This window comes from Anguilla anguilla, chromosome 1, assembly GCF_013347855.1.
Source record: "Anguilla anguilla isolate fAngAng1 chromosome 1, fAngAng1.pri, whole genome shotgun sequence".
Taxonomy (NCBI): domain Eukaryota; kingdom Metazoa; phylum Chordata; class Actinopteri; order Anguilliformes; family Anguillidae; genus Anguilla; species Anguilla anguilla.
Window position 1 is genome coordinate 32,337,607 of NC_049201.1, and position 16,954 is coordinate 32,354,560.

The 16,954-nt window shown below is 41.0% G+C and overlaps 1 protein-coding gene across 2 annotated transcripts in view; it reads left to right on the forward strand.

The window, feature by feature from the left end:
• The window catches only part of ccdc180 (coiled-coil domain containing 180), an 89,277-nt gene that overhangs the window by 56,664 nt on the left and 15,659 nt on the right, over positions 1–16,954 (forward strand). For both annotated transcript variants that reach the window (XM_035429967.1, XM_035429977.1), the window contains 4 exons: positions 255–435; positions 2,812–2,958; positions 3,676–3,820; positions 3,988–4,104. In XM_035429967.1, coding sequence (XP_035285858.1) covers positions 255–435; positions 2,812–2,958; positions 3,676–3,820; positions 3,988–4,104 — 590 coding nt within the window. The remainder of the gene's footprint in view (positions 1–254; positions 436–2,811; positions 2,959–3,675; positions 3,821–3,987; positions 4,105–16,954) is intronic.

The following is a 16,954-nucleotide window of genomic DNA, read 5'->3' on the forward strand; positions in this document are numbered from 1 at the left end:
TTTCCCCCATTTAATTTGAATTAATGTATTTGTTAATTAATCACAAACACAGTTTGCTGGGATCAGAGATTGTTGTACATAACAGACAACTTTATGAAGGAAAAAGGAAACATGTCACCTTTTCTTTACATTATAGTGGAAGTAAAATTTAAGTACAAATGGTGACTGAATCCAGATGGGGCAAAGTGGTCGGGGGCCACCTGATTAGATGCACTCACTCCATGTGTGACCGTGTGTATGTCCATCTCTTTCAGAGGAGCTGATACTGCATCGCGACCATGTGGACAGATACTGCAAGGGCGTACATGATACCTTGTGTGAGATTCGAACCTGCGCCCAGGATCTGCAGCTCCGTCAGCAGGAGCAAACGGAGGACTTTCGGACACAAATTCACGCAATGAAGGATGTCTTTACCTCTGCCACCAAGTCTGACAAGTGAGACCTGGGGGTTTAGTTTATTCTATATGGTTTTAATTGTATTTACAGTGAGCTCCAGAATTATTGGCACCCTTAATAAAAATGAAGAAAACAGGCGGCATATAATAAATGACACAGATAATAATCTATATGTTATGTTCAAACATATGGGAAAACTATATACTTTTATTTCAATACATTTACTCTCATGCTTCAATGTTTTTTTATGCCATAATTATTGGCACCCCTAACAATTATTGTAAGTAAAATCAAACAAAATGAAATTGGCAATACAATTGTACTTAATTTAGTTCATCTCAGTCTAAAGGAACTATATTGTGTCATTCAATCACTTCCAGTTTCACTGGAGAATAAAAATGAGGTAACAAGCATACAAAATCCCTTTGTCACCCATCAGCATGGGAAAAGCCAAATAACTGTCAATTCAGAAGGGACCGATGGTAATTTACTGTCACATGTCTGGTAATGGGTACAAAAAAAGACATAAACGGTTAAACATACCACTGTAATGTCAATAATAAAAAGGTGTAAAACATATGGAATGATTGCAAATCTGCCAGGAAGAGGAAGCAAGTGCATGGTGTCCCCACGGACGGTGAGGAAAATGGTGAGGGAGGCCATTAATAACCCAAGGATCACTGTTTAAGAATTGCAGAGATTGGTTTGTTTCTTGTGGTCAACAAGTCTAAAAAAAGAACATAAAATGGCACCTCCATACCAACTAACTATTTGGAAGGGTGGCACAAAGACAGCCCTTACTGAGCACAATAAACAAAACCAAGAATCTGGAGCTTGCCAAACCTCATTGGAATTATGACTGGAAGAGAGTGCTATTGTCAGATGAGACCAAAATTGAACGTTTTGGCCATCGACATGTTTGGTGGCAAAGGAGGAATGCATACAGGAGAAATACCTCATACCTACTGTCAAATATGGAGGTGGGTTTTGATATTTTGGAGATGTTTTGCTGGCAGTGGTCCCGGAGCACTATTTTAGATCAATGGCACAGTGAATTCAACAAAGTACCAGGAAATTCTGGCAGAAAATGAGGCTGTCTCTGCTAAGAAGCTAGGACTTGGTCATAGGTAGATTGTCCAGCAGGACAATGACTCCAAGCATACATCAAAATCTAAACAGAAATGCTTAAGTGAAATCAACCTCCATGTTTTCCAATGGCCATCTCAGTCTCCAGACTTAAGTTTAATCAAAAACCTATGGTCTGAGCTGAAGAGGGGGGGGGTCCATAAGCGCAAACCCAAAGATATCAATGATTCTGAAAAGTTCTACATGGAGCAATGGTCAAAAATCCCTCCAAATGTGTTCTCTAAGCTTATCACAATTTATAGGAAAAGACTCAAGGCTGCCATTTTTGCCAGGGGTGTTTTAACAAAGTATTAAGCCAGGGGGGGCAATAATCGTGGAACCTGTTTTTTGGGAAAATATATATATTTTTTTAAAATTTAAGACTTTGATTCCAATGAATCATTAATCAAGCACACTAGTTTACACATGTTGAAAATAAAGCTTATTTCAATAACTGTATTATTTTTTAGTTTAGCATTTTTGTGCATATTTATCAAGGGTGCCAATAATTCTGGAGCCCAGTGTATTTAGTTCTTTAACTAATGTATTTATAATGAATTTGATATTACTTTAAATATTGTTTGATCTTTTATCTGTTCTACTTTGTTACAAAAGATACTATACAAATAAAGATTATTATTTGATATGTGTGCATTGAGGCTTTTAGAGTAAGTGTCCTGGTTTGGTCACTTGTCTGTGAGGAGCAAAGCCAAACTCTCCAGAGTGGTCAACCAGGGAACCAAAATCACAGGCTGCACACAGATCCAGCTCCCAGAACATCATGCAAAAGCAGTAAACAGAACGGCCAACAAAATCCTTGATAACACATTCCACCCCATTCATACCTCTTTTGAGATGATGCCGTTGGGGTGGAGGTTCAGAGTCCCCTGTGCACAGAAGTACTGTTTTAAAAAATCCTTTATCCCCACTGCCATTGTGCTGCTCAACAGCAACTAAGGAGGAACCTACGGACTTACTAAGCTGAGCTAGCATACATCACTTTATATTTAGTATTTAATTTTTAATTGCCACTGGTCGACTTTTTAACATCTTAACTTTTAACTCTTACTCCTGTTTAGTACACCACTTTTTACTGCATTTTACCTTTTTACTGCATGAGATTTTACTCCATGTACTGTGTTGTCTTTTTATGTGCATTTGATGTTCTTATATTTACTGTATTGTATCTCTATGTGAGCTATGCACCAGCGAAAGACAAATTTCCATTATTGCCTGCATTAATGGACAATAAAGTTTTGAATCTTGAATCTTGACATGCTCTTCCTGTAGATTAGCTGGACTGTGCAGCTCGCTACAGTCCCACCTGGAGAAGCACATGACTGTGGTCCAGAAATCACAGAGGAGCTTCAGACAGGAGGCAGAGTTGACACTGGGAACCTTAAGGGAAGCCAACGCCCAGTTCATCAAATCCCTCCAGTATGATTCACTCTTCCATTTCTCCCTTCTTTTCTTCTTTCCCTATTTTCAAATCGATCTATATTCCAGCATGCATAGGTTACCTATCTCTGTAACACATTCAGATGAAATAAGTTCAGAGGCCCCCATTGTATTTCTGTATACTTAGTTCTGACAAAGACTACATTTGTAAATGCTATGTAAAAAAAGTTGTGTAAGTCGCTCTGGATAAGAGCGTCTGCTAAATGCCTGTAATGTAATGTAATGTAATGTAATGTAAATGCAAGTGTCTCTTTAGAAAGAGAGGAACTCAACAATTATTGAAAAGAACTCGCACATGTTTATATGAAGTAAAAAGGGACCATTTACAGGGATGCAGAATGGCTTTTCCTGGCACTGTTATAGTGAATTGATGATCCCCACAGCCTGGGATTGAGTTCTGACCATGCCAGTGCCTACTATGCACCACAATGCAATGCATAATCTGTGGTAGTGTTGCCCAGGGTTAGGGAGGGTTTAATTAGCTGGGATCCACGTCTCATCAGATAGCATAATGAGTATGGCTGCATATGATTGGGCATTCCAAATTTTGGAGAAAATGGGGGAAACAAGGAACAACTGCATGTTTGGCTGTTTTTAAAGGAAAAATTATGTTGACTCCAGGCCTCTTTCCTCCATTTTATGTGGCTAAGTGGCTTATGCTGTGGGCATCAAGCAAGACCATATTTGTGCACTCAGGTTGTTTTCAGATGGGGGGAACTACACTCCTGAGGAGATTGAGGTGTTTCAGAAACGTCTGGAGAAACTGGCCAAGTGCATCGACTCCACGGACGAGGCTATCACATTAGACATGGAAGGCACAGAATCCAGGTGTCTTGAGCAGGTAAATAGCATTGCCTGTCCATACAAAAGCTGTCAACACCAGTTTTCCACTTCCATTTATTGCAGCATTTGAGGTGTCATTGTGAGTTGTTTTGTAAAATGTTATATTGCCTTCAATTCTATTTTGAACATAATATTTCACATTATATTTCCTTTCTGTGCTCTTAGGCTAAAGAAATAATTGGTATGTTTGAGGAGAAGTTCCAGTTTCTGACAGTGGATTTGAAGTTCCTGGAGAAAATTCAGAGAATACTCACCAACACGCAGGTCCAGATTAAGACAGAGGTACGTGGAGGTAGACCCCTTGTTGACATCTACCTATATGTGTGTATGTATGACATCTACCTGTATGTGCTGTAGATAGATCGCTGTTTTGTTAAAGGGAACCTTGCCTGTTAAGACTTGTAGGACTTGATTTGGTGTAAATGCCTTCAATTATATAAATTAGTAATAAAAAGCACATTAAAGATTTTAGTTATTTTAAAAAAATGTAATCCTTTGACTCGTAGTTCACCATTATTATTACCATCGCAATGCACTCTGGATAGTTACGTCAAATGGTTGCACGGGTCTCCCGTTCCATTGCTCTTGTCTATTGAGCGGCATTGAAAATGTCATCTGTTCAGCTTTTTCGATTTGAGCCAGAGCGGGACATTACTCAGCAGGAAAGCACCGAGAACAGTCCTCATCAAATAAACAAAACGATGAAAATTGGAGGCCAGAAGAGACAGGAGTATGGCATAAGAGGTGGTGTCTGTGGAGCAACTCCTCGCCTATGCCAACATCGACAAAAAAGTTGTAAAGAACTCCACTTTCTAGCAGCAGCCGTTCAAAGTCACTTGACCATATGGATTTAACTATCGTTTTTGGTGAAACTGAAACGTATACATTATCCCCATTAAATTAAATGATGTAACATTATTATTGATCCGCGTCATATGGATGGTAAATGGACTGCATTTATATAGCGCTTTTATCCAAAGCGCTTTACATTTGATGCCTCGCATTCACCAGAGCAATTAGGGGTTAGGTGTCTTGCTCAGGGACACTTCGACATGCCCAGGGCAGGGGATCGAACCGGCAACCCTCCAACTGTTAGACAACCGCTCTTACCTCCTGAGCTATTTCACCCCCTATGTCGTCATATGAGCTTAAGCCGATGATAATAACTCCTTTAAATGCATAATCCCAAATGATATTATGTGCTGATACACGAAGATGTTTAGCTATTGAATCCATCCTATTCACAGATATCCCATATATCACATCACACACAAATTGTGTCATTTTATTGATATTTTTTTTACTATTAATAACCGCAAATGCTGGACAAAACTACTGAGTTAACTTCAAGTGCAACCATTTTACGTCATCTACCGAAAGTGCGTTGCACGTCTGAAATAATGGCAATCGCCATTGGTCAAACTGAAATCTTTTGTGTGGTTTTTACAACATATTTGCATAGTTGTGGGCATTTACAACATATTAATCCCTACAAGTCTTAACAGGAGGAGTTCCCTGTAAGCTTGTTTATAGCCGAGGTAAATTGTGACGACCTGGGCTTAGCTGCCCCTGCGCCGCGCTTAACCACACCCATTTAGACTGATTACCTACCTGGTTTCCGCTGTTACATGGTCCAGCCCATAAAAATATGGTGACAAAGTCAAAAATGGCAACGGACTGTGAGTTGGAAAAATGGTCTGTCCGCAGCTGTAGCTCCGAATCCTGTTTTAATCAACGCAAAGTTTGAGGTATTAATCGTCCCTCATCTAACGCGGTTCTAACTTTGGGGTCTCCTGGCGCAATGCGATTTCAACTCGCCGTGATCTTGAGGTAGTTTTTTCATATGAAAACAAGGAAGGAGGTTGCTGGCGTGTGACCGGCGAAATCCAAATCCCGGAGTGGATTATGATTTGCCGACTGGCAAACTGTGACTCACTGAACGCGATTAGAAAGAGTGGAATCGACGTTGCTGTGAGTAACAAAAGTATTGATTGATTGTTTTTTCGGAACTCTGTTCGGGATTATTCAAGATTGAACTGAATGGAACTGAACTGAATTGGATGCTGTGTGCATTGTGTGTTTGTCAGTTTGGATGGACTTATATTTTGAATTCACCACTTTTTCAATGTATTTCTTATTTGCGTTTAAAGTTTATGGTGTTGTGTGTTTTTTTTTGTGGATGTGGGTTTTTGCATTGTGGATGTGGGTTTTTGCACTGTTATTAATATTGAAAATCAATGGAATGTTATAGGATGTATGGCATTAACATGTTCTATGCATCCATTGTGGGTTTGACTTGACTGAAGCTTATATGTCAGGAGAGAGACCTGACTGGCACCCCAATTTTTTCATTCAAACCGTCACATGAAAAAGTGGCACCCCAGATTAATGTACTCAACCTGGCTAAAGTAAATTTCAAGTAACAGATTCAAAATAAAAAACACCACGTGGTTGAAAAAAACAACAGCAACTGAATAATCTCAATAACATGAGTTTATGAATAAAACAAAGATTCTGACACAGCAAAACTAAATTGGCTTACAACTTGGATTCTCTAATGATGAGTCAAATAGATGGAATAGCAGATGAATTATCGGGTGTCCAAGCTCCAACTCCTTCTGAGCCACCTAAAGGGAAAAAAGCTACATATTCTTTATTGGATATGGATTTGTGCTCAAGCTTTGAACTTGCCAGGCCATTGAATCCTCTGGCTACAGAGCCACAAGTAGGTGCAGAGGAAACTGCTGTTCATTCCTTGATTGAGCTCATGGGAGAAATCGGGTCCTCTTTATTTGGGTCTGGTATGGTTGTCTGATGACCAACAGCGCCACAAAGAGGAGCTAAAAAACAATATGGAACAAATAACTGAAACAATAATGGCACACTATGAGAAACAACAAAAGGAACTCATTAAACATATGGACAAACAGTGTGAATATCTCAGAACTCAAAACGATATGAACTTAAAATGGCGCCTAATCCACCATCACACAGAGATACTGAAGGATCTCCACTCTGTTCTGACACCAGTGTTTACTACCGTAGAACATCTACAGACTGAGCTCACACAGTGCAGGCAGCAACTTATTACTGTATCAGAGGAACTGACGGTCATGAAATCCACTCTGCCTCTACATACAGTTTCTGTTTGCGACACTGCTGTGCAGACCCCCCTTGGTGATCTTGAGGAGACAAGTCAGACTGGGATCCTAAACCGCCCACGGTTACAATCCACTATGCAGCAGGGTATAGCAAGACAACCTTTGCTCTCCTGGAGGTTTAACAATCCAGGGAGAGTCAAGAGGCAGATTTATTGGGAAAACTCTGATTAAAATCTAATTCCCCACTTTTGGGTGACTAGAGGATCCACCGGACCCCCTGCTGTATCTACAGAAGTACAGCGATTAACTGGCACTCAACCCCCTTACCAATGAGGAGCTCATGGCCACACTTCGCAATGTGCTGCATGGTACTGCCCGGGATTGGTGGGATGTTGCCAGTCATAAGATAAACACTTGGCACAAGTTTGAATGTCAGTTTCAGGCCACATTCTTGGCGAAGGATTACCAGGATGAACTGGCAGAGAGAATCCGCACTTGTGTCCAGGGAGAGGGTGAGGGCATTCGTGACTTTGCTTACATGTATTCTACTCTCTGCAAGCGTTGGAAACCGGACATTAAGGAGGATGAGGTCATCAAAATGATCCTAAAGAACATCAAACCCCAACTAGCCAGTCAGTTGAGGAGTAATGGGAACATCTCTGTCAACAGTCCTGTCCACCTTAGTCAACAACTAGAGAAAGACAAGGAGAACCAACTGCAGTATGAACAGAGGAAAAACCTGATGAGTAAAACTACAAAACCTGTACTCGCTTCTCAGAGGTCTTTAACAGACAGAATACAACCCAACCCAACACAAACAAGCCCTTCCAAGTGTTCTGCTGGCGTTGTAAAGGCACCCACCCACCTGCTTCATGTCCACAGTGGCAACCTGCCAAAAACAAAACTCCCAAACCTTCTACCTAACATTCTGAGCAAGTTTCTAATAGCAAGAAAGGGCCAGCCACACTTGGCAACCTTACTCACCCAACTCACTTAGGGTTAACCAATTCAATGGATCCTGTTTCATCATTATCATCATCAGAATGCCCACCACCATGTCAACTGATGGTACCCTTAAACATTAGCTCATGGAATGGTGTTGCCATCCTAGACACAGGTTCTTCTTACACTCTGATAAATGAGACTGTATGGACAGGAATGAAAAAAAGGCATGAAATGCTGAAGCCCTGGGCTCAGTTGTTCAAAAAATTCAATCTGGATCAGAATGATCCGGATTTGGAAATCCCATGTTTTGCTATCCAGGATCAAGTAATCCATTTTACTTTTGTGCCGGTTTTTCAAAGCAACATTGGATTGGATCACCCTGATCCAGATACAAATTTTTCAAGATTACCAAATCTGGAATACCAGTGCTCTAAATGGGACAACATATCGCAATGTAGGCTACTAGCTATGTAAAGAACAACAGGTAGAATAGCCAGCTCGCTCTGGTCGTTCATTTAACACACACCCCCTTCCTGCAGTCTCATCTAGAAAACACCCCCCACCCTTGACATAATGGACAATATTGTCTATCTTGGCATTCATAAAAAATATTCTTTCACCACTAAAAAATCATATTCCGTCATAGCAACAAGGTAAACCCGACAATAGCCCTAAGATTGGGATGGCAGGTATGCCATCCCGCCAAGTTACGCGTTGGCAGGGGCATGCCCCATACCTATACAGCACCAAGAGTTTGGCACTTTTCAGGTTTCCCCACAGAAATAACCACAACAGCCACAGACACTCAGCCCTTAAAAACATTAAATTCTGCACATTCTCACCCCATTTCAACAGACAGAATTCATAAACAACTTCACATGTCCACACAACTCAAACAACTCCTCCTCCTCCTCCTCCTCCTCCTCCTCCTCCTCCTCCTCCTCCTCCTCCTCCTCCTCCTCCTTCTTCTTCTTCTTCTTCTTCGTCTTCTTCTTCTTCTTCTTCTTCTTCTTCTTCTTCTTCTTCTTCTTCTTCTTCTTCTTCTTCTTCCAATTCTTCTTTCTTCTTCTTCTATTTCTAAATCTTCTCCTTCTTCTTCTTCTTGTTCTTCTTCTTCTTCTTCTTCTTCTTCTTCTTCTTCTTCTTCTTCTTCTTCTTCTTCTTCTTCTTCTTCTTCTTCTTCTTCTTCTTCTTCTTCTTCTTCTTCTTCTTCTTCTTCTTCTTCTTCTTCTTCTTCCTGCCACCTATCCCACTAACAACATGTATCCCCATTGGACATTTTACCAACACCAGTCAAATCTTTACCTACACGACCCAATCAAAAACTCGCATACACACGCAAAATACCCATACCTTTTTACTCTGAAACATTTCCAGTTTAAACAGCTAGTCTGCCTGTGGCCTAGTGGGCAAGGTTACAGTCTTGGGAACATGGGGTCATAGGTTCAAGCCCAGCTAGGAACATGTTTCTTTAACCTGCTTTTACCCTCACTAATAATTGTCTACTACTTCTCAATTATTGCTTTTGCACCATATCTACCCGCCGTTCACCGAACGTATACACTGCATTATGATGTGCCGTCTGCACGTTCAGTTATTAACCGGCTACAATATTGCAAAGTCATATGGATTCAACGGGAGCTCTTCTGTGCTTACTGGCCTGTGTTCTTCTTTAAAACCACGGACAGGTTTGCTAATGATATTTCACGCATTGCATAGCTATGTCATGGTGCTGCACTAACAAAGTCACAGACTGGTAAACCTCTGGTTCAAGGATTGAATCCCGCCTCGCCCTCAGGCAGATAATTTCCTCTTTTACACTAACGTTTTCTTACGCTTATATTTGCTTTATCAAAACTCACTCACGGCCACCCATATGCATTTCATGATGGCAAATGTATTCCTTTTGTTAAAAAGTTACACCAGTTCACCACTCTGCCATTTCTAGTAACTGTATTTCTTCACTTGGCTACCGTACAAAACCTTCTTCTACATTCATGTTACCTCGCCCTGTTCTCTATCTAGCCACATACAAACAATTACTACGTATGTACGTTCTGCAACTCCCCATTAAAACATTACATTTAAAATCATGACTCACTCATAATTATAACTACTAGTACTGAACATGAGAAAAGCACATCAGTGCAATAGATTTCACACGTTACTTAACCCTCCACTTTAACGACTAATGCTTTATACAGACTGTTATATATACCGTTCGATAAGGAAACCATCTCGCTCATGGTCACTTCATTTACTTCGCACTATAGTCTGTGATCATGTCAACCTTCACCTACATGCCCATTCTGCTAAAAACATATTGGTTCAACTACGCAATTTCATAATTTCTCCTAATTTCTCTCACACTGTTGTTATTTTCTCATATGCAAAGCCTGCTGGGACATATGCGTCTGCTCCTATTCTCCACTATCAAGTTTTCCGATTCTAGCTTAGCAAAACAGCGAAGAGGATTCCTACCTGCAGATAAGCCTATCAAAATGCCTTATAAACCGTACAAACACTAAAAGTGCATCTCCACGAAATAACAGACAACGGAGCAGGACAGAAGGGTACACAAGTTGCGACCTAGGGAGCTCTAATTCTATGGGCTTGCTGATTCTTTTGTCAATCAAGGCTCGTTGTAATGGCCGTCAAATCCATGAGTACATACACTGGCCATATTTCACCTGCGTTTCTGATGCGTTTGCACTTACGCCACCGCACCCTTTGTCACAGCCACTGTTTTACATATACAGCAAACCGAAACTGCTAAACGGTACACGCTCATCAGACTGTACAAATTCACACAAGGATAGCCACAATCCACAACCGTTTCTTACAGGGTCACTTCGCATTTCTCACTCTCATAATAAAACGCTTTGCAAAAAGAAATGATATCTCATAAAAAACACGTTTTCAACGTACAACAATGCAGAGTTACTCACACATACAAGACATACACCGTCTATAACTCATTCATTCAGACTTCCAAAATCCAGGCCTGCCATTAAAAGTATTGATATCAAAATGACGCCAAGTTACGGTACTACGAACAATATAGGCTATCTTGCCTCACCGAAATTAAATAAGATGTATTCCAAAGCGATGCTACCCAATATTTCCTCAATATGTTCAAGTCACTTGGCCCTGTGTGTATAAGCATGCAGTACATGGACAGGCCATATGTGTGGATGGCTTTCTCACAGTCATGATTGATTGATATACAACCTTACCATTGGTTTTACGCATAGAGATGTCCCTTTTGATACTGAGTGGTCATATATTGTCTTGGACAATCCGTTTGGGAAATATACGCGCATGTGTGATGCCTGGGTACCTTCCAAAATAGCTGTGCGTAATACCACACCTGTTGTTTACAGCGTCGTTGCCCTTTTTAGTACAGTCTGGCTTGATTGACAATTCATTTATTCAGTAGATGAGAGTATAAGCTTTCTAACGATGTATAACATATCTAATTTTTTCTTTTGGAATAGCGTTTTATAGGTCAGCGTAACCGGAAATTTTCTTATCATCGCATTCAATTACGCATTCACGTGGTAGCAGTAAAACCAAGACGCTGCTAATGAAACCTTGTCAATGATTTTTCGAAATTTCTTGGAAAATACTATTATTATTGAGGACTTCTGAGCATAGCGAAGCCATATGTTTGCTCATAGACCTAGCTGACATAGTTTTCTGGTGTAAGACAGGAGCGGATAGAACTATATACTTGATTTCCTGTCTCTGTTTAAATCTACTGAAAACAGATAAGATTTTTATCATTGCTATGTAAGTATTACTGCTCAAAATACTTCGGTTATACACGTTATTTTTGAAATTGAGTGTCTTTAAATAGGTTAGTGGTATTATATAATGTGGATATTTCACACTGTAATGTAAGTGTTATTTAGTAGTGTAATAGTGTTTGTGAAGCATACAACAGTGTTGACGTGAGAGTTGGAGCGTTGCCAAAACGTGGTGGACGGTTGAAAAATGTTTTCATGTTGTCGTTCCATCCCCATACAAGAAAAAATACGAGAGTACAAAGTATATAAATACATACAAGAGTTAATTACACATTTAGGTACTGTACCGCATTGTGTGACAATATTTTTGCATTATTTTTTAACCTGATAGCAATGTTCCATCTTAAAATTTCGTAAGGGGCTCATTTATGTTACATAATGGACAAAAAGCATTTTATTTACTTTTGGAGAGATTTTGGATATGTTTCTGGACCCCTAGATATTTTAGACCACTGTACTGACTGAAAGCTTGTTATTCCGACTTGAAAATGATGCAACAGTGATTTTCTTGAGTCAAAACAGTTGATTTGTAGTGAAATACGTGAATATGTTGTGATTAACAGCAATGCATAATTTAGACATGTTGGATAGATTTGGGGACGCTGGGTACACTGCTTAGTTTTTGCTTCATATGTCTATAGTAGTTCTACATATCCACCCTTAGATTTTATGAACTTGTGGCCAAGAAGTTTTTGATCCAGCACATGTATAGTTTAGCCTACTGTATATATGCAATCTCTCAGTATTTCATTGCAAACTAAAAAAGTGCAAACTAATTTCTGATTTTTTGTCTAGACAATTGCATTTGTGGTACTTTATTTCTTCCAGAATTATGAATATAAACTAATCAGCATTAGTATTGTAAATTGTACAAATGTCTTGCTTCATGTAAGCCATTTTTCAAGTCTCTGTGATGTTCACATCTGGAGTTATAAAGCTTTAAATAGGGTACCCCCTAAATGGGCAAGGATTGGCAAGATTTGGCATGTGCGCTAAGGGGTTAAGTGTTTATTTGAAGAGACAGAAAACAGCACAATAAAGCAATACAAACATCCCCTTCCGTTTTCAATTTCTTTTAAACAGTCAGGCCCCCTCATCTGACCCACAACAAATAAATAAAAACAAAGAAATATACATTATTCACAAAATCATTGTGGATATTTTGAACACGTGTTTTAAATCATAAAAAGGCTAAATGTTCAATAGAGTTTATAGGCCTTGGGCATGATTGATTTAATTGAACACAAGCCAAAGCACATCAGCTAATTGATGTTTAATGGGTGTGTGTTTGAAAAGACCAATTACACAGCCATCTTATTCAGCCTTTCTCAGAGGACTTACAGAGAGGCACTGACAGGGCAGGTATTGTCCATCGCTACCACCGTTTTGGTAGGAGAGTATACCGTCAAAGGGTGTACGTTGAGCGTACAAAACCACTGGAGCAATACACCACTGAGGAACTGTATGTTTGGTTTTGCTTTGGGAATGCTGATATTAAGTACATTGCAGACCTTGTCAGGCCAAAACTTCAACGAGGAACCCAAAGGAGTCACGGTCTGTCTGTGGAAGAACAGGTCCTCATTGCTCTGTGCTTCTGTGCATCTGGGACTTTCTACCAGGTTGTTGCTGACAATATAGGAGTGGACAAATCAACTGTGAGTGATGTGGTGAAAGCTGTGTCAATCGCATTGGCCAGCCTGGTCAATCAGTTTGTTAAATTTCCAAAGGATGACCAGATTGCCCAGACCAAGCACAAGTTTTTTCTTTTGGGGAACATACCCAATACTATTGGGGTTATCAACTGCACTCATGTGCATATACAAGCACCTTGTGAGAGGGGAGAGGTGGGAGTACGTCAGCCGAAAGGGGAGGCACAGCATCAACATGCCAGCAGCCATACCACCATGCACTCTGCTCCTGCCGACTGGCTGAAGCTAAGCAAGTGTGGGCTTGGTTATTACTTGGATGGGAGACCACCAGGGAATACTGAGTTGCTGCTGGAAGCGGTGTTGGTGGGCCAGCAGGGGGCAATCTTCCCCCTGTTCAAAAAAATTCCAATGCCCCAGTGCAGTGACGGGGATACCGTGCTGTAGGAGATGCCGTCTTTCGGATGAGACGTTAAACCGAGGTCCTGACTCACTGTGGTCATTAAAGATCCCATAACATTCGCAAAAACATGCCACCTAATCATCCCGATTTAATTGGCTAAAAAAATGTTCTCTCCCTCCAGTTGAGCTGCTCAGTGGCCAACAGTAGAGGATTGTGGTAGTACTGGACAGCTCCCAGGTGTGAATGTGTATGAGTGTGAAGCAGGGCGTTCCTGCAAAAGAGCATCCGTGCTCAGCGAACCTATGCTGGGTAAATAAAGGTTAAATAAAAAAATAAATAAAAATAACATCGAACTTGTGGGCGACACTGACCTCATCATCACAAACTGCGTTGTGAAGTGGCCTGGGTCTGTCCATGATGCATGTATCCTGGGGGACAGCACTCTATACAGAGCTCTCCAAACCAACCGACCGGATGGCATATTAGGAGACAGTGCCTATCCACTCCTACCATGGCTGATGACCCCTTTTCTTGCAGCAAACACACCTGAGCAGACACGCTTCAACACTGCTCATCGCAGAACAAGATGTGCAATTGAGCATTTAAAAGGAGTGCTGAAGAGGTGCTTTGCATGCCTTAACTACTTGAGAGTGGAACCACAGGGAGCGAGCAACATAATACTTGCCTGTATTGTCCTGCACAACATCACTACCAGGCGCAATGTCCCTCTCTGTGATGACGTTTATGATGCACCTGAGCCTGTTGAAGACCCAGACCAACCTCCGGCGTTCTCTCAGAATGAGGGACTGGACGTGCAATAAGGGATGCAATTGTTAGAAACTACTTTTGACTGGTTCATATCTGATGATTGTGTCATTGTAATTAATATACAGTGATAATCGACATTTAAATTAAATATTATTTTTGTTCGATATTAACAGCTGTTTGGGGGATTATTTTAAGGGGACAAAATCCTTTCTTTTTTACTTTACTGTACTGAAAGGCTTAATAGATAGCCTAATGTCTACTTTATCACTGTAACGGTTAAACAAATCAAGTGAAAATATAAATAAATGTATATATACTACATGATACAAATGTTGTATTATTTGACCAATTTTAAAGTTTACATTTATATTACATTTTGTTCCTCAAATCCACCCTGAATCCACCCTTCTGCTGGGATCAGGATAATCCTGATTTTTTGGATCAAAGGTATCCCAATCCTACTAAAAATTTTTGAACAACACATACTGAAGGTTTGATCCAGATCAAAACCAAGACTGGATTACGTGATCTAATCTGATTTCAGAATCCTTTTTTTCTTTTGAACAGCCTATTTTCAAGATTTGATCCAGTCCGATAGCCAAAATCCAATCAGATTACTTCTGAACAACTGGGCCCTGGACAAGAGGTCCTTTGTACTTAGCAGATGGGGGAGGAAGGCAACCTTTGGGTTGGAGTGAAGTGGCACTCACACTACAAAATCAAACAGTGACCGTACCTTGTGTTCTTCTATCCTCTCAGAGCCTTGCTTTCCCTGCATTGGTGGGACTTGATTTTATCTTCTTTACCAGCCTGCAGCTGGATGTCTCTGAGAATAGCTACTGGTTCAAATCGGACAGTAACCAGAAGTTCCAATTCCTGAGTGAACCCATGGCGAGGCTTGATGTTGGCTCAAAGTTGCAACTTGTTTTTTTTCTGCTGTTGCTCCCTGTCATCTTACTCCACTGACACCATGCAGAGATTTGGTGGATAGAGCCATTGAGAATGCTCACCTTGATGAGAGTGGGAAAAACATTTGTTGAGTCAGCTGCAGGACAACTCAGATGTGTGCACCTCTGCCCTGGGATGCACAAATGTTCTCACTCACAAAATCTTCCTCACTCAAGACATACCTATCAAACAAAAACCATACCGTGTCTCACCATCCAAGCTCCAAGTAATCAAAGAGCTTGTAGAAGAGATGTTGTCCAAAGACATAATTGAGCCTTCAACCTCCCCCTATGTAGCTCCGGTTGTTCTGGTGCCAAAGAAACAGGATCCAAAGCTAGGATTCTGTGTGGACTACAGGAAGCTGAATACAGCCACACAAACTGATTCTTACCCTATACCAAACGTCCAAGAGATCCTGGAGTCACTGGCTGGGTCTGCTGTGTTCTTTACCCTTGACCTCAATAGTGGGTATTGGCAAGTCCAGATGGAAAAAGAAAGCCGCGAAAAGACAGCCTTCATCTGTCCTTTTGGACTTTTCCAGTTCAAGGTCATGCCTTTTAGCTTAAGAACGCACCAGTCACCTTTCAGCAGCTCAAGGAGCTTTGTCCTGGGGGAACTGAGGGGAAAGGTCTGTCAGGTGTATTTAGATGATATAATCATATATTATCCATCTTTGGAACAGCACCACTATGTCCTCCAAGCTGTCCTGGACAAACTAAGAGTAGCAAACCTCACAGTCAACATGAAGAAGAGCCAGTTCTTCAGGACTTCTCTAAAGTTTCTGGGAAACATAGTTACCTCTGCTGGAGTAGAGGTGGATTGGGAGAAGACCAAGGCAGTCCAAGAGTTCCCTGTCCCCAAAAACATCAAGGAGTTACAGAGATTCCTTGGGATGGCTGGATGGTACCATCGATTTGTGCCCAACTTCTCTCAGCTGGCAGAAGCTCTCAAGTTCTTATGGACTCCCCAGTGTCAAAGAGCATTCGAGGCACTGAAGGAACGCTTGATGTTCCCACCCATCCTTGGATATCCAAACTTAAATTTTCCCTTCGTTGTTTATACTGATGCCAGTGATGTGGGCTTAGGGGCAGTGTTAGCTCAACAGACTGATCTTGGCACAGAAGAGGTCCTTGCCTTTGCTAGCCGGTGCTTGAATCAGGCCGAACGGAATTACTCCACCACAGAGCTGTCGTTTGGGCCTTGGAGAAATGGAGATACTACTTAGAGGGGAGATTTTTCACGGTGGTGACTGATTCCTCTCTTGTGTGGGTCTTCAAGAATCAAAAGCCCAGCACTAGGCTGATTCAGTGGGCACTCTGCCTCCAGGAGTTCACCTTTACGGTGGAGTACCGTAAGGGTAAATACAATACGGTTCCTGATGCCTTGTCTAGAGCTCCGGTTGACGACCTCCAACAGCAGCTAACTACATGTGCCACAGTACTTTTTTCCAAGTGGGAAATGATCAAGGAAATCCAAATATGGGATGAAACCATCTGAAAAGCTCAACAGGAG